This window comes from Balearica regulorum, chromosome 9 (assembly GCF_011004875.1).
Source record: "Balearica regulorum gibbericeps isolate bBalReg1 chromosome 9, bBalReg1.pri, whole genome shotgun sequence".
Lineage (NCBI taxonomy): Eukaryota > Metazoa > Chordata > Aves > Gruiformes > Gruidae > Balearica > Balearica regulorum.
In genome coordinates this window covers 11,387,950-11,412,097 of record NC_046192.1, presented here as the reverse complement: position 1 = coordinate 11,412,097, position 24,148 = coordinate 11,387,950, and the positions used below count along the sequence as shown (strand labels likewise).

Genomic DNA, 24,148 nt, shown 5'->3' with positions numbered 1-24,148 from the left:
GCCCCGGGCAGAGAATCCATCCTGCCGTGCTCCCCGCACCCCTGCCTGCATGCTGGAGCCTTTTTGGGGTGCCTGCAGAGGTTTTACCTGTGGACAGTGGGTTATTTTGGGGAAACCCTGATTTAAACTATTGCTCTGTGCTGCCATCTATGCAGAGTATATTCAGAGAGAATAAGCAGCCTGGTCCTGATGCATTTGAGCTATTCCATTCATTTTAATTAGTCTAATTTAAGCTGTGATTTATATGTGTAAAAATGGGCTTTGATCATTTCGGGGCTTGGCTGAACGCACCCTCTGATCCAGGGCTGTAAATAAAGCCCTGGCAGTGAGTGAATGCTGAAGGGCTTTAGAAGGGTCTTTTCAGATGATTCTTGTGCCCGTGTGTGGAGAAATGGGGGTGTGTAAAAGATTTCTCTTGTAGCTGAGGAAATTTTAAAAGTCAGTAATGGCATATTTCACCATCAGAGTTTCTTAATTATTAGAGTGTTCTAGCAAGAAAATTACTTGCATAAATTGTGGCAGCCCATTTCACTAACCGAACGCCAGGTTTATTACTGTATAAACTTGATAATTAGTTTGTAATCCATGCATAGGCTTTTCATCCTGGTGGTTTTCTCGCAGAGAATAATTTGCCTTTTATTTGTTGAGGGTGGATTTTTTTGGTGAAAACACAAGTCCCATTCATGATGGGCACAGCAAATGTAGTAAAACACTATCATAGCTGGGAGTTGTTGTACGCTATGGATTTATGTCAAGAATGTTAATGATTTGTTTATGAATAAGTGAGCCTGTAGTATTGTGAAACAGTATTTGGCAGGGATGCTGAATGGACATTTTGAGAGCAGAGGATTCTTGAACTGAATAAGCTGTAGATATTTGTATGTCTCAAACTAGTCATAAGTAAGCTTATGGATTTTAAACAGAAGTGTTTATTTAATGCATTATCATAGTCTACAGCACTCATCTGGCATATGCATGGGCCACTCGATAACAAGCAAAGAGGTTGTTAAGTATTTTTTAAGGGCAGTTAATCTTCTTCTAGGGGGCTTTATTTTAAAAATAATGTTTTCTTCCAGAAAGTAACAGGAAACCTTAAACGGAGCAGCATGGTGTTTGCAGAGTCGGTGTGGATCAGGAACGTACTCTGGCTTTGCAGTGTCCCGCTTGGGTGTAGCACCTAGTTTAGCAGAGACACCACTTGAATTTTCTGATGAATTTATTGCTTGGCTGCCAGTATATTGTATGATCCCAAACAGGCACCTTCCCAATGAGTGCTTGGGAAGGGTTTGCCACTTTCTTCTGATCCCTGTTTTCTTGGAAGGATACCTACTGACGAGTAGGAGAGGTGGTTCGTTCCCCTCTTAGGTTGAGTCCAAAGACCGGTATCTCCTGTGTACTGGGAGTACTTGTGAGGAATGAAGAACAGTCTCTCAAAAGAATAATTTGGGGACTAGATTGAACTTCATCCCAGGTAGTGATTCATTGATTTACCTGTTACAATTTGCATGGTCCAGGTGTGGGATCTAATCACAGGGATATCAAATCAACTGACCAACAACCAATGTCCATCAGCACAAAGTGAGAGCTCTGTCACTGTTTGGACTCAAGTCCTTAATCAAACTAATGTGTGAATTTTTGTGCTATGTAAAGATCATAAAGTTTCAAAAAATGATTGTAATATTTATCCTCTCTCCAGGCATCCTTCCTATAATGAGTTTTATAGCTGGTTAAATGGACGCAAATGCTTAACATGAAGAAAAGGTAGCCACTCAAGTGGGATTAATGCACTTTTAAATGTAGCTAAGCCTCTTGAAAAACCGCAGGTAGAAGATGTGTTGGTCGCTGCAGCAGGAAGCTTTGCTGTGTGACTTCATGCACCAAGGGCAGCTGGGCCCAAAACCAAGGGACTTCAGTGCTGGATTCGGGAAGTGTCAGAGGCAGTTGGTGGTGTGGATCCAGGCTCCTGTGTGGAGTGTGACTAAACTCTGCCTGATAAATTATGGCATTTCTTGAAATAGTGTCTTGTACTTTTTAATGAGCTGGGCTATTAGCTCTGCATCAGTGAATGATTAAAATGGAGCAAGAATTGCTTTAGCATTAAAACTGTGCCTGGAGGACTTCTCTAAGAAATTGCTTATGATTATTAAGTGAATATAATACAGTAAGACAACCTTGCTTCTTTGCTGTGCTTTTTTTACTGAGTGCGGTTTTGAAAGTTGAAACGTGTACAGATGGAAAGTAATGTTCAAATGAGAATGGCTTTGGAAGCCGTGCAGTGCTCTCTCCCTTTGAACGTGGATAGGGAAGAGAGGTAAGACACAATGTATTGAGATACAACTTTTATAGAAAAATTGGATTTCCTCTAAATACGGTTTGATCGTGTGCCAAACGGAAAAGAGGCTGAAGCCAGAGCACTTCATGTGCCGAACTGGAGAAGATTCTCTTCCAAACCGAATGGGCTGGGGAAAAATGAGCCTCGTATTGCTTTGCTCCTTCTGCTGTGTGTGTATGCATGCAGCTAAATAAATGGAAAGGTAGCCACTCTCTGTGACCATGGATGATGAAGCAGCTGGTGGGGTGGTCAGACTAGCTCTAATCTAACCTCCTCTGGGGCGGCAACACCCCGTAGGGCAGGTGGCATGGGTTGCTGTAGCTCTGCCAAGTTACCACTGAGATTTACCCCTGTGTCCTTCATGTGTTATTTCTTCAACAGTGCATTCATTTCTTACGCCATTTTCAGAATTGTCTCCTCTTTCTTCCCCAGAATTGTCTGGTCTGAGATGGTAATTGAGCAAATAGATAGCCCACAAGCAGTGTGTTACTCCCATTCTCCGACACAGCGGCACATATTCAGGGAGGAAGGCAGGAGGGAAACAGTACTGGAGCTGATGAACTAATTTGTTCTCTGGAGAGATGCTTGCACCCTTTTCCTACTTGGATATGTACTGCACGATTAAACACTATTAAATATTGGCAAATTCACAGGAAACTGCATTTGTGATTTGTCCTCTGTGTAAGCAGAAAAGGCAATCCCAAATGTGCTTTAGAATGGCTTTGCTCTCCTGGGTTGGGAATATCAGTGATAGCCACCAGAGTCTGTTAATTTCTAACTATAGTGGTGATAAAACATGAAAGTGGAAATGCTCGTGTCGTAGGGCAGGAGTTGGAACTAATCATTTTTCTACAGATGCTGCAGGGAAAATAGATTATAACCACAGCCCTGTTTCATGTGCTGGTTGAAGCTGGTTCCCTTTTAATCTCTATTCTAGTGATGGAGGACTGCATGGAATATCATGGTTTTCAAATTATTTCTAATCTTTATTTCTACAAAGCAATTCTTCTTAAGAATAGGTCTTCAAGCAGATGCACTTGTTTAGGTTTATTTCATTGTGCGATGGTCAAAACCCATTGTTGTCCTTTATGGATAACTACTGCATACACTTGCCTGGCTTGAACAACAGAAAATGTTGCTGTTTGTGTTCCTGTTTCTGCAGGGAGATGCTGTAGCTCTTCAACTCTGATTTTTCTCTGTTGTGCTCTTTGTGGTGTGGATGACACCGAGATGCACGTGATACTCAACCCGTGCTTAAAGATGTGAAAAAGCAAAACTTGGAACACTTCGATTATGGTGGTTGCTGGATTGTACCCAGGAGGGAACAGGCTTTGTTGAACGATCAAAGGTCATTTATGCTCCTCAGCTGCTCCGAATGGAGCAGACAGATGTTTATCTAGCTGATTGTCTTGTAAAACTGTAGAATTGGCTTGTGCAAATAGCTGTGCATGCAAAACTTGACTGATGTTATTTCAGAGGCTTTTCTAATGTCCTCTGAAAATCTCTTCCAGGCAGAGAACCTAGGATCCAAAATTGAATAAAAATCAAACAAGGATACCTTCTGCTCCTAAAACTATCTAAGACTGAAAATAGTGTAGTTGGATTAAAGGTCAGTATATTGGAGGGGAACTGGTGGTGATTAATTGACGCGGAGTTAAAGTTCCCTCTCAAAAATCTGTGACTTCAGTCAACAGCTTGCCCAGACTTTCCACTTTCAAGGTTATCTGTTTCAAGATTTGCTTCTGGACTGAAATGATGTACTTTTTTTTTTTTTAAATGAAAATATTTTAGTTGCAGTGGTTTCCCAAGTAAGTTACAGTACAAACATTTTTACAGACTTTCTCTTAAATAATAATAACACTTGGAAAGCGAGAAAACAACCCTCTGTCATGTAGCTCAGAATCAATCCTCAGGAACAGAAATGTTCATTTTGAGCGTTCGGCTCGACCGCCCTCTGACCTCCCAAGTGAAGACCTAGAAGCAAAGTCTTATTTTGTGTCTGTGTGGAATGTTTTGTGGTGAATGTTCTTGACTAGCATGTAGGCAGAGAAGCCTTGCATGGGCAGTCTTGAGGATCTCGGCAGCTGTAATGAAAACCCTGATGGAAGTGAGTGGTGAAGAGGCAGAAGTCTTGCATAGCTGTTGCATTGCTCCTTGTGTGGCGTATAGCTTCACCGATAGAAGCTCCCCGCTGTGGTTTCCTTCTGATGATGGTGCTCCATCAGAGTAGTTGGCATTGATGATCCTAGCTCATGGGTTGGCATTTAATTGTTTTCTAAATGATCCTTGCTTTCCAAGGGTAAGAAACTGCAATAAACACTATGAGCTAGACAGTTACTTTTCCTAGAAGTATTTGTGGAAGAGGTCAGGAAACCTGACAGATTCCCTTGAGAAGTCTTCTGCGGATTCATCTTCCATTGCAGAATTGGGGCTGACCCATACTGAAGCGGCACTGGTGATTCATATTGAATCCCTGTGTGCATGCATCCATCTGCCCATATCTGCAGTCTACGTGGTTACTGCCATATCAGTAAATGCTCAGAATTGGGCTTTTTTTTTTTTCCTCTCTTGGCCAGATTACTGCCATTGACATCACTTAGTTTGGCTTGGAGTGTTTTTTCTTTTTCTTTTTTTTTTTTTTTAAATGAACTGTTTTTTTATATATATATAAAATTTGCATTTTATATGCAAATAGCTTAGATAAGCATAGTTTAGAAGCCGTCAGTAGGGCTGCAGCATGAAGAATTTCAGGTATTAAAAAATAACATTATAAGATTGATAACCCTTGTGCTTAGTGGCCAGAATACAAATAACAAAAGCTGCAAATCTGTGCAGACACGCATGCTATAAAAAGGCATTATAGCAAGATTAAGCTGTAGAAGACACATTTTTGCATGGTAATCTACTGGATTTATTTTGACAATTATTTATTTGTGGTGGTTGTGAAAGTGAAATTTTTAGCAGTCTTGGTATAATTATAGAGGACTGAATTTGTAAAGCTGCTCAAACATTTTGCATCACAGTTGTGTGGGTTTTTTCAGCCAAATACATGCCTGTTTTGATTAAGACATATTTGTCTTGAAACTCTTTTTCCCTAGAGGAATGACTAATTGGTATTCACAAGGTTCAATACTTTAATATTTTATCGTAGGCCCCTGAATTCTTTCACTCCCTTCTCTTTCAGGCTAAATAACTTAGATTTCAGATGCATCAAGTTTGATAAAATCCACCTTGTTAACGTCTCCTCCTGTAGAATTACAGCTCTATGCTGAAATAACTACATCAGTAATGCTTCTAAGTTAAATTGAATGGGGCAAAGGAAGAAGACAGTGGGGAAATGCTGGGCCGGCAGTTCATTTATTTTAATTTTGTTGGTTATTTCACATCTGTTTAACTAGCTGCCTGACACACGTGCACTGGAGACCATAAATGTCATGGGTATTCAGAATACTCTCTTCGTGTTGTATTACAGGAATATATATTAGATTTCCATCTAAAGAACCTCAGGGCTTTAACAGCCCAGGCCCTTTTCCCTGGATGTTGATGTTCTATGCTATTTTGTTTCCCCTAAGCCTGAAACATGTTAAAATATTGCTTGCAATAATTGACAGGGTTTGCAGCAAACCCCCCCAACATTTAAAAACAAACAAACAAACCACCTCTTGTTTACATTCCTGTTTCTTCTGCAACTTCATTTCTCAAAATGGACCCAAAACTTGCAAATTCAAAATTGATTGGCTTTTTTCCATGCCAAATTATTGAAGTTGTAAAGTGGCTGAGAATGGATGGTGTTTAAGGTGGTCAGCAATCGGGGAGACGAATGCTGAGGCTGTACTGAGAATAAGGTTGTTCCTCTTTGTTGCTCTGCGGGTTTGTTTATTCTGCAGCCGTTTTCTGTGTGGAGAACTTGCAAGTTGTTGCTGTATTGAACAAAGTTCGGAGCAGATTGGACAAAAGTGAGAGTACAGTGACTGGGAAAAGAGGAAGTAGCCTTCACAACATAAAGATGTTGAATGATGATCCTTGTAAAGGCCTGAAGTCTTCCAGTTCTGCTGGTCTTGCTGAAAGGGAATGTTTGGATAGTTTTCATAGAATCATAGAATGGTTTGGGTTGGAAGGGACCTTAAAGATCACCTAGTTCCAACGTCCCTGCTGTGGGCAGGGACACCCTCCCCTAGACCACGCTACCCAAAGCCTCATCCAACCTGGTCTTAAACACTTCCAGGGATGGGGCATCCACAGCTTCTCCGGGCAACCTGTTCCAGCACCTCACCACTCTAACAGTAAAGAATTTCTTTCTAACATCTAGTGTAAATCTCCCCTCCTTCAGCTTGAACCCATTACCCCTTGTCCTGTCACTACACTCCCTGATAAACAGTCCCTCACCAGCTTTCCTGTAGGCCCCCTTCAGGTACTGGGAGGCCGCAGGGAGATCTCCCCGGAGCTGCCTTTTCTCCAGGCTGAACAATCCCAACTCTCTCAGCCTGTCCTCATAGGAGAGGTGCTCCATCCCTCTGATCAGCTTCGTGGCCCTCCTCTGGACTCTCTCCAACAGCTCCATGTCTCTCCTGTATTGGGACCCCCAGAACTGGACACAGTTTTGAGCTCTTCTGTTTCCTTTAGTTAAACAATTTAATTTTCCATCATTCAATGCTCTTCATTTCATTGGCAACGTTGAGTTATAAGACTGAAATAGCAATTTAGTTACTACTCTCAAAAATGCTTCTTCATGTAGGTGTATGTAGTAGCACATGTAAAACAGCGGTAAAGATGGGGACTAGTTCTGTTCCTGATGAACTTCAGGTTTGTTTTGCCACAGACTTCTGTGAAAGCAGGAGTGTTTTCTTCATGGCATATGGGATTCTGAAAGACCAGGATTTGGTTATGAATGAGCACGTGTTTCCAGGATTGAATTACATGAGTTTGTTTAATCAATTGTGGATTCCTCCAGAGTGACGCTGCAGCGCCTGTGTGAGGAGTTAGCTCCTTTTAATTGGTCCCATATGCACTGGCAGATAGTATATTAACCATGCCTTGGGGGGGAATAAGGGCGTCTGCTTGAATCTCATGGTGCGTATTTTATTTCTTTTCTGGAGGGATTTGGGTTTTTCTGTTGGGTGGTTGGGGGTTTGGTTTTTGTTGTTGTTGTTCTAAGAACCATAGATACGTATATATGTATATAACCAGTAACATTTTGAAACTTAATACTCAGCTAAGGGATTAGTTAGGCTTCTGCAAAATTATCTGAACTTTGCTGACAAGTAAAGAAGAAGAAACTGAGGTTTTACTGAGAACCTGGAGTTTCTGAGTATCTCTGCATTTGAGTGCTTAAATTGTGAGAAATTGGAAGCTTGATCTTTCTCATCAAGCGCCTAAAGACTTGTCCTTTGAAAATCAGAAAAATGGAAACATCAGCAAAGATTAATTACTTTTGATCACTTTCTGTAGACTCCCTTATTCCTGCTGTAGGCTCTCTGGTGTGCTGCTCTTATTCATGGCTCTAAGAAGTGGGAAGACCTACTGTGTGAAGTCCCTCTGGGCACAGGGGTTATGCATTTGCACTGCAGTGGGACCCAAATTTTGTCTCTGTTCTGCATCATCTGCTAAAAGGTTTGTATAGTCATAAATCCTGGCAGAGTTCCCCCATGATGAACTTACTGGTGGAGGCATGAAAGGAGTAGTATTGCAGGAGATGAAATGCCTGTGAGCGTAGCTGAGGCTGGGGAAGGTGTGTGTGATGGGAGAGCAGTGCTGGCCAGACATGGTTCCCCTGAGGATGCTCTGGAGCACATACTGAAGGCACTCATGGGGACTTGTGGAGAGAGGGGAGGCTAAAGCCACCAGGCTGCTTTCTTTGCCCTCTGCAAGGCTTGCACGGATGTACCCTGATGGAGGCTTTTCAAAAAGGCTAACTTGCTGAAGAAGCAGGTCTGTTCACTTGGACGTGGCTTCTGTCCATGGGAAGTAGGACCACCCCCTCTCAGAGGGCCTCAAAAATGCCGGGCTTAAATCCTGGGAGCGTTTCAGACCTGGAAAAAGCAGTGCTGTAAATTAGCATCAAAGGAGTCAGTGATAAAATGGACAGCTTTAGAGAAAGGAATGGGTTCTCATTATCTTGTAGCTCTAAATACGAGAATTCATTAGACTTATTCCAAAAGTTCATTTGGTTTATATTTAAGCAATAAATAAGCATTTTTGGCAAGAATTTGTACCCTTTCTTTCTGCATAGTATTAGGTGCAATGTTACCTCTAGCAAATAATCAGGGAAATTCCCTGTTTGTAGGAGGCATCTGTGTTGTCCAGTCTGTATCCCTGTCTCAGTGAACAAATCTTGAAAGCTGGAGAGGGAATGTTTACAAGGACATCTAGTGATAGGATGAGGGGTAATGGCTTTAAACTGAAAGAGGGTAGATTTAGGTTAGATCTAAGGAAGAAATTCTTCCCTGTGAGGGTGGTGAGGCACTGGAACCCAGGGAGGATTTGGAGGCCCCATCCCTGGAAGTGTTTAAGACCAGGTTGGATGGGGCTTTGGGCAACGTGGTCTAGTGGAGGGTGACCCTGCCCATGGCAGGGGGGTTGGAACTAGATGGTCTTTAAGGTCCCTTCCAACCTAAACCATTCTGTGATCTTAGAAAGGCAAGAGAGAGGCCACTGAACTACGTAACTGCTAAACAAGTTATTGATTTGTTACAAAAAACTAAGGAGAAGAGTGAGAGAGTGAAATGCTGTTTTTGAAAGGCTGTGTTGGGGAATGCAGTGGCTGTCTGGCAGGTATTGTATGAGATGGGCTTGCTCTGCCAAGCACAGAGTGAAGAGAAAGAACGTTTTAAAGCATCCTCTGACACAGAAATTATTGGAAAGCCTCCAAGAGCAAATTGAAAAAGCAACAGCCGCCTTTATGCTGCAGGATTCCATTGTTTTAATATTGGACCAACTATACCAAATAATACATCTACTGGAAACTCGTGTTAGGGGAAAAATATGTTGGAAAGCAGCTAAGGGGTCAGCTCAAAATCAAAGTGAATGAACTTGACATATCTATGCTGCTGCGTGTCCTATTTTGTTCTTTCTCTTCTTGTCAGCTCCTGTTGCTTCATTTATTTCCATTCCACTCTTTTTTTTAAAAAAAAAGAAATTTGTCTTGTCTTGGGCTTGTGTTCTGGCTGCCATTTGTCCTGAAAAATGCTGGAGCTGATAAATACCTGTGCTTGCACAGAGAAATTCTGGTATATTGATACTTTAGAAATTGTAATCTAGTTTAAAATTCCAGGCTTGCATACAGACACGGTGCTTTTGGGGAGGTACTGCTGCTCTGGTGATGAGAAGATGAACGACAGATAACGGGGATGACTTTATTTTCCTTGAGTGCTATGTAATGGAGCTGTGCTTCCCAGGCTGGTTTTGTGTGCTGGCCTTCTGAACATAGTTTGAAGACCAACATCATCAGGGATGGGATGGAAGAAAAAGACAGAGTTGTTACTGCAAGTGTAAATGTTATTTACAGTCATTGCATTTAACAAATTATTCAACACAGCTATCTGTTAATTGGGTTTGGGTGGCATGAGGGCTAGTTTAGTAGTGTCAATGTTATTAAAATTTGAGAGTTAACAATGATTTCTGGGGGCAGAAGTTTGGGAAGTAGTTGTTTATGAGAGCAGCTCAGTTGATACATTGGTGAAAGTCATTATGCTTTATTTCTACTGATGCTAAAAAAAAAAAAATGTTGTTCTGGTATTAAATATGCCATGAACACCAGGCACTGGAAAATAGAACTCATTTCAAAATATGTTTAAAAGTCATCAGTAAATGATAAACTGTAAAAACCCAAATCCAGACAGACATATTTAGATGTTCATCTTCCATCCACGTGCCTAATTTCCTAATAATGAACTGGGAATTTCGGTACCCTAATGTAGAGACTGATCAAAACCCTTTTTATTGTAGTATTGTGATTTCTTTTACCTTCTCCACTGACATTTTAGGGAGGTCCTATTTTATTTTCATGATTTATGAGTGACCTGAAATATTGGCTCCTTTCTACTCTGATGTGGATCTCTGTAGCGGGACTTCAGGTTTTGAGCAATTACTGCTAAACTGGGAACATAGTCTCTGAATATCCTACACTTCAGATTTGCTTAGGTCGGGGGGTTAGTTTGGCCGAGTATAGAGAGATGTTAGAGGATCGGTCATGAAATTCTCATCTGGCTCTGAAGTTCCCTGCAGTTTGGAGGGTGTTTGTATCTGGGATTGTGTTTTGTTTGGGCAGCGATCCTGCTGATTGGAATCGCATAAGCTTGGCAACAGAACGGAGGCATCCAGCCAGAGCAAACTCAAAGTACACAGGGTCTGAGAACAAAACGTTTCACATGAATTAAATTGTGAGGAAACAGAAATTCTTTAAACTTGTAAGAAAACAAGGCAATGTGAGCATCGTCACACAGGCAGCTGTGTGATCAGCACTATTGATAGGGAGTGCAAGTTTTATTTATGAAATCTTGATAGTTGTGTGTTTTTAAGAGATATTTCTTATCATCACAGGAAGAGGAATATTCCCCAAGAAATTGGTACTAGAGCGAGATGGAATAACTCTCAGTGCTTGCATGCAAAGATCCAGTAGCATCTTTGCTGACAGGCTTTTTGACACTCGACTGATTTTGGTTTCCTCTGCACCATATGCTGCGGCTGGGCTTGCCAGCCTAAAAAGCTTCCCTGTGTCCTCGTCCTGCTTTTCCGTCTGGAAACCTGTGTCCCCCTTCCCTTCATCTATCCAGTTCTTGTGTATATTATAGGTTTCTCCATCAGAGCTTTATCCCTGGCTCCCCCGTTATGTCGAGTAACGGCAGGAGAGGCGCAGGCGGGCCTGTGTGCCTGGCAGCAGGGAGCGTTGCTTGCAGCACGCCGGGTGCTGCCTCTCCTCTGCTTTCCTTTCCCCAGTCTCACGCCTTGCTTTGATGCCATCTTCTGCTCCGTGTCTGGTCACGCTGATTGGAGCTTACCCTGGTAAATGCAGATTACCCTTTTCTCCAAAAGGCTCCCCGTTGCCCGGTCTCTCCTCTGCACTGTCCAGCAGGAGTGTGGTAGGAGCAGGGGGACGTGAGGAGGGGCGATGGTGGCAAGCACTGGCTCAGTTTCTAGTGTGCAACCATGCAGGGTGGTGCTGGGCACATGGAGGGCTGGCAAAGGTCGCTTTATTTTTTGGTTTTTTTACTAGCTTGCTTGCTTCTGTGGCACGATGTTTCCCAGATGCTTTGCCCCACAATCCTTGGGGATGCCATGCCCTCAGTGTGGGCCTGCCCGAGCTCCTCTACTTCCAAACTGTGTCACAGGGCGCAGGCGAGTCCGTTGTCCCCTTATGCCCATTGCCGTTTCTTCACGGTTGAGATGTATGTTCAGACATAGTTATCTGCTTTTTCACCTAAGTAGCATCTGTTACCCGAAAGAGATTGAATGGATTTGGTTTGATAGGCTGGCAAAATATAGCTCTCAACATGCTAGATGAGATAGGTTCTTAATAACCAGATTTCTGGAGCTGGATCGGTGTCAAGAAGATTACTTGGGCCGGATCTGCTTAAGCATAGAGAGTCCTGACATGATCTTGGATTTGCGCATGCCAGTCAGTTTTGTATTACAGAGCAGGCTGCTGATGGGATGATTTCTGACTTTGGTAAGTGCTTCCATCCCCTCTGTAGAGGGTTTTATTGTAGTGTTCAGTACAGTGTTTATATGAACTGCTAGTAAAGGATAAATAAATACAGCACAGTAAAGTTTAATATGGGGGAGGGGAAAGTATTTAAACTGTATTAGCAATATTTGTTTAACAAGAAATGGATCAGATGTGACATTTATCTGCACTGTTTAAAGCATTTGCTTTAAACAAAACAAAGCCTTGAAATGGATCAGTTTTCATATGAACAGTATCAGAATTATTTTCTTGCCAGAAAGCTAGAGGCTTGGGATGGGGTGGTCGTCAGGCCACAGCTGTGCTCATCCACTGATGGCCTAACCATATTGCTAAAGGACTACTGTGTTATCATCTCCTCTGACCATGAGTAAGAGAGTGGAGGCTTGTATCTACAGACTGGATATGTTGGTAGTCAAATTCCACTGGGAATAGGCAAAAAGGGACATTGAACTTTCTAAAATTCTCTTGCTGTTCATTGCGCTTGGCTGTGTCTTTTCCCTCCGAGGCTGCTGTGTCTCACTGTGGGATGCTGTTGAAAAGCTTTAGTTTCATTCCAGAACTAAATGGATTTCAAAGGTAGAGGAAAGTACTTGCATTGAAGTAGTAAATTAGAGAGGTTATTTTTGAATTTCCCAGGGACTGATCTTTTGCTGATGCTCTAACGTGGATCTGACCTGGGAATTCCTCTGGATATGCTGTAGAAGGATGAGTTGCACAGAGGATTGCTTCCCATTCTGGCAAACCTCTCTTTCAGAGGCTTTGAACTTTTAAAAGAACTGTTTTTCACAAGTTAATGTTGTATCATTTTGGGGTTTGCACTCAATGTGTGTCTTTGGCAAATTTTGGCCAAATACAGGTCATCTGGAAATGTGATGCCAGTTTATGCAGTTGTGTGTTGGCTGTAGTGCTGACGTTAAGAGAGAACGGGGGCTGAGGCCGAAGGTGCTGAAGACTTTCTTACTTACACTCACCATGTCACAACCTGATTAGCCTGTAAACTCTGTTTTGCTAATCCCCAATTGCTGGATTACAGATTACAATGAATTAGTCTCCTCTTGATGTTTATTTTTATATTCACATCCAGTATGTAACCCTTTGGTAGATTTATTGAATTGGAATCTTTATTTCCATTATGAGAATGAAAAGATCCACTAGCCCAGGCTTGACTGCCGAGTACTCAATATTGTGAACAGTAGTGACTCTTTAGTTAAGACCTGAAGATGAAGAGCTGTGCAGAAGTGTTAAGTGTTATTATTACAAATTGTCAGTGCATACTTTTCTCCTCCAAGGCACGTTTAATTGTATAGAGTCACAGTTGTTTTCTCCAAGACATTTGGCCTGAGCAGTGGAAGTTACTGTATTGTTGCTGAAAAACTAAACCAAAACCCAAATGACGTTAATTTTTAGTTTTAACAGCAACAGAAATTGTGCTTGGACTAAATACGTAGCACCTAAAATTTGCAAATAATGTTGTGAAATAGTTACTCTAGAGCTAACATGTAACTGTTGAGCTGATAACAAAATGTATGTTGAAAACAATTTAGAAGTTCTTGATTCTTATGTTCAGTTAACCTGGAGCTAACAGAGTGATGACAGGGTTGAAATAGGGAGCACTTTGAAGGTCACTAAGGAGGCAAGTACATATGGTACCTCTATAGTGACAGTCTTGGCCTGTGACGGGTTTGGGCTACCTGTTATACACCCTTCAGTTTTCTTCTATAGGGGGAAAGGATGCCATTAAGGCTGGTAAACTAAGCAGAAGAAAATGATGGAACTTGAATTCTTGAATAAGCAAAACTATGGTTTTCTGTAAAGATAATTTTCCAATGTTATTAGGGGCTTTACTTAAATTTTACTCTGATTTCATGTTCAGCAAGTAGGAAAACACAATGCCAATTGCAGCTCTGATCCTTTCATTGGCAATTAAGTTATTTTGTTTGCTCGAGAAGTTTTAAAACTTGCTGCCAATACCTTACTGTTATGTTGCTCCTTGCATTTCTCTCAAATGTAAAGTCTGTATTGGTAGCACCATCTAAATGGATAAAGGATGAATGATGGGCAGTTTTGAGCTGTTATAGTCATGCCGGTTATGAATCTCTTCTTTTGATGATTTTCAGTGTAACAGCTACCAAATGAACTTAGTGGTTCTGGCTCGTGAAATGTGAATACCATAATGTTCCCTGAACCTTTATTCACTGAATTGCCAAAGTCATGCTTTTCAAGAACTTTGTGAACTTAAAGCACTTTAAAGACATATTCTGGGTTCACAGCAGTGGAGAGCTAATGCCTCTTCTCAAAAAATACATTGGCTACCGTTATAGGTGAGCATTTGCCAACAGTTTCCGCGGGAGGTGCCAGTTTGGAGTGGAAACTAAAAAATGGGTTCAACGAAGCACTTTACCCTGTTCTTGGTTTAAAGCACATGAATAATCCCATTGACTACCCACGTGTGCTTTACTGGGACTGCTCACACAGTGAAAGTTAGGCATGTGTTTAAATAACTTGCTTATTTGGGGGCTCACTGCGTGATGTCTCCTGGCAGAGACTTGATTTTCTTAATGGCAGCCATCATATGACCTGTGCGCAGGGAGCTCAGCGCTAGCCGTGAGTCCAAAGCAAAAGGCTATTTCTGTGTCCACCCCCATTCCGTCCTGCGCTTCTCTGGCAACTAATTATCTGTCTGCTGCCAATAGTGCTCTAGTGTTTTTGGCACCCAACCACTCCAACTTGCTGCTCATACAAGTATCGAATTGCCTTTCTAAGGCAGAGAGTAGTCTTTTTCTTGTTTAAGACTGTATATGTGGTTGTTAAAACATGAAAAAAAGTAGATAATTGTCATAGCTTTCCTCATTTTGGTCAAATTGTGCTCTGTCAGTAGTCCCCCTGAAGTTGATAGACATGCTAGCAGAGGAGAAACACCATTTTGGAGGTCCAAGCTAAGTACTCGGGGAGGCTAAATGGAGTTTTTTCATCTATTGAGTATCTAATGGAGGCGTTCTTTATTTGAGAACCTCTGTAAACAGATCATCTATGGAAACAGAGGGAGGGAGAAGTTAAATGCTAGAATAGGATCTTCCTCAGCCTGGTATTTTGCAACAATTATCTCTGGTTTGATCAAAAGTTGGTCCACCAGCAAAATAGTACAACTTCAGGCTAAAAATACATCTAGGTAAGTGTTCCACCTCTGCCTTCCTCTCCCATCCCTTCCATGCACAAGGCAGCGGGTGACCTTGGAGATGGCATTTCCCCGTGCTTGAAAAGGGGCCAGTCACAGGCAGGGAATCACCACGACCCGCGCATGGCAGGTCTCCAGCACCCTCTCTCTTCTGTATATTTTCTCCTCCAGAAGTACAACGTCTGCAGTAAGTTAGCAGACCTAGAGCCTGTATATAAAAGCAAGCCAAGCTAATAGAGATAACCACAGTTGTAGCAGATAGCAATTACTTAATGGGACCAGCAAGCCTAGCACTGCCGTTGGTGATCAGCCGTGCTCCTTCAAGCTCAGGATCTCAGACTTTGAGCTTGCTTTACACTCGTCATGGCTGGTTGTCTGTTGTTTAGCCTTTGCTAACAACTTCGCCAGAGAAGCCTAGGCAACTCCAAACGAAAGGCGGTTAATTGCAACTGAAAGGTAAAATGAAATAGGTTTTCTCAGTGAGGTTAGTAATCCTGGCTGGGAAAGAGCTCTGTTAGCTTCAGAAACATGCACCAAAGAATATTCTTTAATGGATAATCATCTTAAATGGAGTACTCTTTTGCTGGAGCTGTGTTCGGGACAGTGAATGGGATAACGCATAATAGGAGCCAGATGAAAAATAATATGAGTAGATTTCTTCACTGGGATGGAAACTTGAATGCTTGTACAAACAGCACAGAGGACCTAAAGTATTGCTGTAACAGGCTGTAACTTCATGCGTGAGGTAGGAAAACAAGTACTATTTTCACAGACTTAGCGTTTATGCCTTGAATATGTTTATGAGAGTATTTAAGGTACTGTAGGTCCAGTATCGTACCAATTAGCAGACCTAAACACTGATGAGCTAAAGATTAAGCTGTTTTAGACGTGTATTAACAGGCTTTCAGTTAGTTAATGATAAAGTACTTATGAATTAACTAGGAAGCTTATTTCCAAGAAATTATCATGTATTTTCAATTGAATACTCAAATCCACAAAAGTTCCTATGAAACTAAATAGTTGTTTTGTCCCGTTTATTTAAACATAACTAAAATGTTTAATAGGCGTTCTCCTTGCCTAAAGCACAGGACTGAAAAGCAAGGACCTGAGTTGATTTTCTAGCTCTGATAGAGACTTCTCGTATGGTTCTGGGAAATCACTTAGCATCTCTCGCTCTGCCAGCCAGACCCCACGACGTTCGTCTGCCTTGCAGAGTTGAAGGGGAGGCTGAGGAAAGGGGTGGCTGCAAAACAAGTTAAGAATCTCCCATCAAAAGTCAGAACAAATGGTTTGGTTTTGATAGAAGTAATCTGGAGTCATCGCACATACGGCTACAAACTGCTGTTTTATAAGAGTGAAGTTAGGAAGCTTTAATAAGTGCATATTTCTTTGGATAGCGCTGTAGTATGTTACTAGCTGGGACTACTGCATTGATTTGCTTCCTATCCGCGGTTTGCCCCCTTAGATACATAGTAGCAAGCGAACATGTTTCTCAAATGAAGGTCTGTTCAAAGAAACATTTAAATGTTGAAAAGTTTCTCTGACTCCTCTGATTCCACAACATTGATCTGGAAATCTTTCAAGGGTTGACTTTCTTCACTCTAAGCAATTGCTGAGAAACTCTTCATTCAACAACACTACTGTCCACTTGGCTTGTTCTTCACCCAAGCCTGGGGGGGTTATTTCTTGTCTGTTATAGCAAGTGATGAGTTTTGAATGACATCTGTTGGTTAGTACCAGTAGTGGCGTTTACAGTGGAGACTAGAAGAACTATTGCTTACAAAGAAAGAGAATTTAAAATTCACATGCTAAAGGCAAACTGATGAGGCATTCAGCTCAGTGGGAATGGTAACATCTACTGAGGTCAATGGGATGAGATTTAAGTATAGAGGAAAGAAAACCAGAATGGATGAATCCATAGTTCTTTGAATGGTCTTTGATCCCCTGTTCTTCCCTCCATATGGTCATTAGTAGAGGATCTGGCTCTATGAACAGTTTTAGAATATGCTGGCAGTGATCAGACATTAATTTAGACCCTTTTTGGGACATACATGGATTCTAATGAATTCTCTCATTTTCTGTATGTATACCTTTTTTAATTAAAAACAGTCTCCAAATTGCTAATAGTCATAATGGATATTTACTTTCTTAAGGTATAAAACTTCTTAACTCGCCCCATGGAAATTTCCAAGGCACTGAACAGCAAGTGAAACGTGCAGATGCGGCCAACTACTAACTCTCATTTTTCTGCACCGGAACTGGAGATAACTGCTTTTCTTTCTTTCTTTAGCACTTTCAGACCATGTTAAAGACTAAGTTGAATGTCCTAACTCTTCGGAAGGAGCCTCTCCCAACAGTGATCTTCCATGAACCAGAAGCCATTGAGCTGTGCACCACAACTCCCCTCATGAAGACCCGGACTCACACTGGATGCAAGGTACTCAGGAGTATAAACTGAAGGAACGAGATCACTGTGGAGGTGTCCCGTGTATGTGTGAGGACTCTAAAGAGTCCGAAGTAACCAACATGGTCACTGTTGTTGTTCTGGAAATCCCATTAACTGCTACTATTACTATAAAGTTTGTAAACCAAAAAAGTAATTGGGCGTTTCAGACCAGAAATTTTGGGCTTCAGGAAAAGGTTTGGGTTGTGTAGCTGAAGGCAAGTGTGGAGGAACATCGCTTGTTGTAAACACTGTCATTGTTTCTGTAAGTGCTAGTGCTGAGATGGGAGATGAAGGGCCAAATGCTGTGTATTTGCATTTAGCAATCTGTACTAACAGAGGTATATACCTACTGAAATAGGATTGCAGCTTAAAACTCGAGGTTAGTTTGGTTTTTTGGAAGGGGCTTTTTGGGGTTTTTGTGGGGGGGGGTTGTGGTTTTTTTTTTTTTTAAAGAGAGAAAAAAGAAAAAAAAGAAGCAAGGAGGAGACTTAGATCTTGATTTTGTTAAGCAACAAGATGAATTTGCCCAGATACATCAAAGCACAGCTTCTGAAAAAGCTCTTTAAAGTTTGATGGCTTAAGAGCTTCAAGTGTGTTCTTCTGTGGTAAGAAACCATATAAAAATAGCAAACAAATCTGCTCTGTTTGCCGCTTCTGTTGGAGCCATCTTCCTTGGTCGCAGAGCTCATCTAGCCTTGCAGAGCCATGGGCGGCCTTGCAGACTGAGCTGGGTACCAGTTTGGCCTATGCTGCCAGTCGGGGCTTGGCAGCCCAGTCCCCTTCACCCAAGCCCGGCTGTCAGTTTTGGGGAGTATCCACCTGCCTTTGAGGGTCTTTGTGAAAATGGAGAAAACTGGGCTTCAGCCTCCACTGCTCTGTAAAGTGCCAGGTCTAGAAGAGCCGTTGCCTGATGCTACATGTATTGGATAAGGTCCAAAGTCCAATTAAATGTCCTAACTCCCTCCCCTGCCGGTGTGTATTCACACATGCGTGTGCACACACTCTTCCTCGTTGGAGGATCTGATGCAAGTAAGATGGGGTTGGAAGACATTGCTTCCTGGTGTGTTCCTCTGCTTCTCTTGGCGTACTGTGCAGATGGCACGGGCTGTGGGTCTGCTGTGAAGGGCTTTGCTTGGGCACCTCCAGATCTGGCACTTCCTCAGCAAAGTTTCTTCTTGGGAAGTGTATTCTTTTTTTGACTTTTTGCCTGTCACAGTAGCCAAGAAACAAGACCACTGCTGGGTGTTGAAGCAGTGCTGCCCTGTGCTGACACAGAGGAATGCAGGGCAAGTGACCCTAATATACTTTGTACGGTAGCTCGTAGCATCTGTTCTTCCGCGGTGATGTCTTTTGTCCTTTATGTTGACATCTAATGAATTTTTAGAGAATATTAGCTATCATAAAAATGGTTTACAAAGTATCTGGCTTTCACCCCTAGTGAGAGAGTTCAGACGTAATAATGCTTTCTGAAATCAGTTTATCTCTGTGAATGTGTGTAGAATTTAAATGAACCTTTTTACTTAACCTACAGTCCTTCAACTGGAAAAAGATGGATTGCAGAGAGATGTTGAACCCCTCAGTGAAGACAATCTCATTCTATATTTAGAGATCTCTTTTATTTATTCACTTATTTTTCCTGCAATGTAACATAGTAGTGGGGATGAGGGAACATCTGCCGCCACAACACTCCCCTTTTCCTGCTTGCCCTGTTTCTCCTTCTCCCCTTCCCCCTGCAGCTAGTTCACCTTCTGCCAGTGCTGGATCTCACGGTGGTGCTTTTGGGGTGGTGGCCAGCACCTCTTCACACTGTTCAGCAATTCTGATTTACAGCACCCCCCTTGGGAAGATGATTCCACATATATGTTGTTCCTATGGCTAAAAAATCCTTTCCAGTCATTAACTGAAGGGCTCTGATTTTACACAGTCTCTCTAGTCACAATCTCTTTCCTTTTTATCCCTCTTTTTCTGACTAAATGTATTCTTCTCTTACGGGGCTTGTATCCTCTAGCTGCTTATAGGCAATTAGCCGCCTTCTCCCCTTTCCCTTCTGATTATTAGTTTCTCGCAGAGTGATACAATAATAGTGTTGCCATAGCAAAGCCAGTATTTTATAATACAAGTTTTTGCTCTGTGGGGTCTGATCTATCACTGTTATTCCAGGTGTAAGGGGGAAGATGATGTGGTGTCTCTGGTACCACCAAGCCTCTCTGGTTCTGAGACGTGGGCTTTTCAGGCAAGAGCACGGGATCCAGTTTTTGCTTTCATTCATGAGTCACACTCTTTTGATCCTTAATTGTTTTATTCCTCTTGACTGAAATCCCTCCAATTTTTCTATGTAATCCCATTAATGAGATAGCATCATTCTTCTGACAGAGGCTCCAGACATCTAATTTTATTGCACAGTTTTAACATAAGGCTCAGCTGGCACCATCGTGTTACGGGAACTTGACACATGCAATTGCTTTGCTGTTCAGAGGTCTGGGTATTGGTTTTCTTATGTGATTGCTCTTTTCCTTGTCCTTTCATCATGAGACAGGCTTCTCTTTTCTCTTTCATTTGATGTTAGCTGCTGAATCCTGAAGAAACAAAACTCTTCTGCTGAGATCCAATCTCATTCTGTAACTGAATGGGATGGTTTTAAGAATAGCAATGTCTGGCCTGAAGACAACCCCCACAAAATATGGGAAGTTAAATAATTGAAAAAATTCAGAGAGCTTCTCTTTCCTGTCCAATTCCAGATCTGATGCACCTTTGTTACCATCTTGTTTTGTAAAATATAATTTTGTTATTTACAACAGAAGGCTTAAGACTTGTTCCTCCTGTTACTGCATGTCTACACCTGCCTGTTTGGGCTGGCTGCCCACCCTTCTAGACTCGTGGGCATGATTTCACCAAACAGGAGAAATAGATACTATTCTCACCTTAAGCTAAACCACCCTGTGCTGGGGAAGGACAGAATAGAGTGAGGATAAGTCTTTTGTTCTTCCCAGCCGGACCGCACTTTCAATCACAGGTTACTAATTTGTTCTTAATTAAGTAGAGCATGTTTCTGTATACAGGCATGAGTGTGATTTAGATGCGTGTATGTAAAAATGTGTCCATCCTTATTCAGATCCTAAGGATTTTGATTAGACTGTGGCTGTCCTGCTTGTAGGTCTTTCATGTCAAATGTTGTGCACTCTTGTGTTTCAGCTGGAAACCTCCTCTTCCCTTATCACACCACTAAGTACCACCAGATGGAAACTAAAAATCTGGAGTATCTCCAGAAAATAAGTTGCGCTCTACTCGGAAATGTGTGCTTTCTCTGTGCCTTTTAACAGATTTTGTTTAAGTTCTGTGTGGTTTATTCTTCCTTAACGTCCTAATCGGCTTACACTGATTTTAATGTTTCTTGATTTCTGTCCCTTTGAGCTATGATGGTGGCACAAAGGGAACTGCCTAAATGACTTTGTCTCTTCTGCTGTAGCTTTTCCAGGCACTGTTGCAGTAATGCAAAAGGACAGAGGTTAAAAACGCTGCCTGTGATTTTTGAAGTGGTGTCATAGGTTTAATTTTTTTTCCTATTGGAAGACTCTTCAAAGTGAAGTCAGTGCTGAATAATCAGTAGCTCGTTTTATCCACCTGGGTCAGGCAATCTTATTCCTCCAGTTCCCACCAGTGGACAAGCTTTTCTCAGCAGCTGGGGAGGCTGAGATGAGAGGAGCATAAATGGTGCAAATAATTGCATTCTTAAGAGAATGCTTTTATTACATGGGACAATATATTAATGATACAGCATTTGCAGGCATGATATACATTGCTTGCCTGTCTTACTGGATTGGGTTGGTGAGGTTATTAATTCAGGCTTTGTGGAAGGTATGATGTTGAAATTTCTGCAATGGTCTATCTTAGTTGAAGATCGACAAAAGGCTTGGTTAGCAATTTGTATAAAGGGCATTTAAGTGGCATTTTAAAATTAAGTTTTGCACATAATAATATTTAAAATATAGCAAAGTAGTAATGTAAATAAATGGAGCTTGGTCTTTCAGAATAGCTTAATTGCTTCACTCACAAGGCAAAGAGAAAATGGCTCCTGTACTAAGCTTGCTGCAGGGTGGTGATTACAGTGGGGTTTATTTGGTGCCTGTACAGCAGCAAGGGGCCATGGCCACGGCTGGGCCTCCCTGGGGCAGTGTAGTGTCAGCAGTTGGGCACCGGGCTGGACTAGTGCAACTCCAAGACACGCTTGATGTTGTTACACTTGTGTCAACCTGTTAACTGGATTTGATATGTTTTCTGGGAGAGCTGGGCAGTGGCTGAGCCACCTCAACCTGTGTGATGCCATGGGCTTGCCTCAGCGTTCCTGCAGCCTGCCCACCCGCCGCAGCCCTGCGCCCTTTCACCAAGCCAGTGGGGCAGCCTGCTGCCCTTGCTGCCGCTCCTCTCCTGGCCTTCCTGGCTGCTTTCGTTTCATTTTCACTTCTCTCTTTCTCCCATTCTTCTTCTTTTCTCAAAAGTAACTGTCACCATTAGCAACAACGCATGCCATCAGCTGTGGGCCCTACGTGGAACTGTCTCAACACGCTTTGAGCAACAGGATTTACACCAGTGTAGTGGAGACTGGAAGTTAGTCTGCAAGGGAAAAGTTCGTAATAAGTTTATAGGATGAATAGTGAGTGATTGGGATCTGATTATGACCCATAGAAATAAAATGTTTCTCACTGGGATACTTATTTAATAAATAAAACATCTTAAAATTGCCCTGCTAAGCCTGATTCTAATTCCTTGTGTAAGAGAGTCATTTAAGAATAACATCTGCTCAGATATTACTACCTATTTTTGGTTTTCTGCCTTGTTAATTTTGATTGCAAAGGCCTTGCAGTAGGACGCTCTCTTACCACGTGCTTGCAAAATACCCTATTTCTACTCTACCCTAGATGCCTCTACAGCAAATTTATTAATGCTATGTTGCTGCTTTTATTGGTCATTGCACTTTTAAAACTGAGACTGTTGGTCTTTGGGGGTTTTGGGGTTTTTTTTCCACTCTAGATCAGACTTTCCCAAGCTGTTTTGCCCAGCATTTCTGTCCTATGCAACTTCTGCCACTTGTGTCTGATCCTAATGAGCTTAGCCATGGCGGTGGCCAAACCCGTTATTGCTGTAGCTTTCAGGAGACAGTGTGTTCCCCATCTCCTGGGCCTGGTGGCCCCTTGATATTCAGAAAATGTCCGAATGGATGAACCATCCTCCCAACTTCATGCAGCCTGCACAGCATGGCTTGGTGGTGGCAAGCCCAGCCTCATTCCTCTTCCCCTTCATTGCTCCCCAAACCCCAAATTTTTGCTCTAGCCAGCTGAAGAGTAGGCAAATGGGTCCCCTCTGCCGCACTGTTACTGTGCATGGGTTGGGTTTGTGTGTCTTGATCCTCAATCAGCCAAAATTAATGCAAAGAGAATGTTGTCTCCTTACTTCAATACCCAGAGACCAAGGTGCTCTTTCCTGTTTGTACTGTCATGTTGGCTCAAAAGGGCTGAAAATGTGCCCTAAAACTTTGAGATGGGGAAATCCAGATGATATAAGTGGATGGTTAACAATCCAGTGTTTTGCTTAAATTTCCATACATAATCTAAAACCCCTATGCCTCTTGAACATATATTGCTGTTTTGGCTACTGAAACCATAGCTGGTTGGAAGCTGCACATATTTGTAAAACCACCTCACTTTATCCTTATAAAGCTTAATAAAAATGTTCTTTTTGCAGCTATAGCATGGTCAGGAATGATTGTTTTCAGCGCAGATTTATCCAATTGTAAATAGAAGTCCACCTAGCTGCGTGGTCTTCATTACCATTTTGTAAGCCTGTAATATTAAAATGGCCATTAACTTTAACAAAGAAACAAATTAAACAAGTGAGACAAGCTAAACTGTACCATCACTCCCCAGCCTGCTGTTTTCCACCATGTTTAATGTGAATGTGAAACACACAGCTTATTTTCTTCTTGCTTCATTAAAGGCCTTGTGTTGTTATCCTTAAGCATTACATATTTTGTACTGTGAATTGGGAGCTTGTTTTTCTGCTTCTTTCTCCCCTCATCAAATGAACCAAAAGGATGGATGTGAATTCTTGCATGGGACAAATCTTAATAGCTTCTTCAGTATATTTAGATATAGTGATGGCTGGTGAGAGATACAGAGGCTTTATTGATGTGTTTTCCAAAAGTGAAGTGCATCAAATAAACTAATGCCTCAACAAGTATGCTATGTGAAGAGGAAGTATTTTGTTTATTTCTTTTTCATGTAGTGTTACAGAGATGAGAGGGAAAAGGAAAAACGCTAACTTCACTATTAAGGGAACAGTAAACTGCTTGCAGAAGCTTTACACATGACTGTATCCCAGAGAGCTTTAGAGAACTTGGCTGAGTCTTGTTCTAAAATTGAAAATGGAGGGTTGCATGTGCTTATTTCTTTTTCAAAACGTGACCATATGGTGAGGTCCTGCCCTGCACCTATGAAGTTAATGAGATCTTTGCCGTGG

At 41.9% G+C, this 24,148-nt stretch overlaps 1 protein-coding gene across 2 annotated transcripts in view; it reads left to right on the top strand.

Annotated features, from left to right (window-relative positions):
- The window catches only part of PID1 (phosphotyrosine interaction domain containing 1), an 88,299-nt gene that overhangs the window by 17,777 nt on the left and 46,374 nt on the right, over positions 1–24,148 (top strand). For both annotated transcript variants that reach the window (XM_075761074.1, XM_075761075.1), the window contains exon 2: positions 17,480–17,626. In XM_075761074.1, coding sequence (XP_075617189.1) covers positions 17,480–17,626 — 147 coding nt within the window. The remainder of the gene's footprint in view (positions 1–17,479; positions 17,627–24,148) is intronic.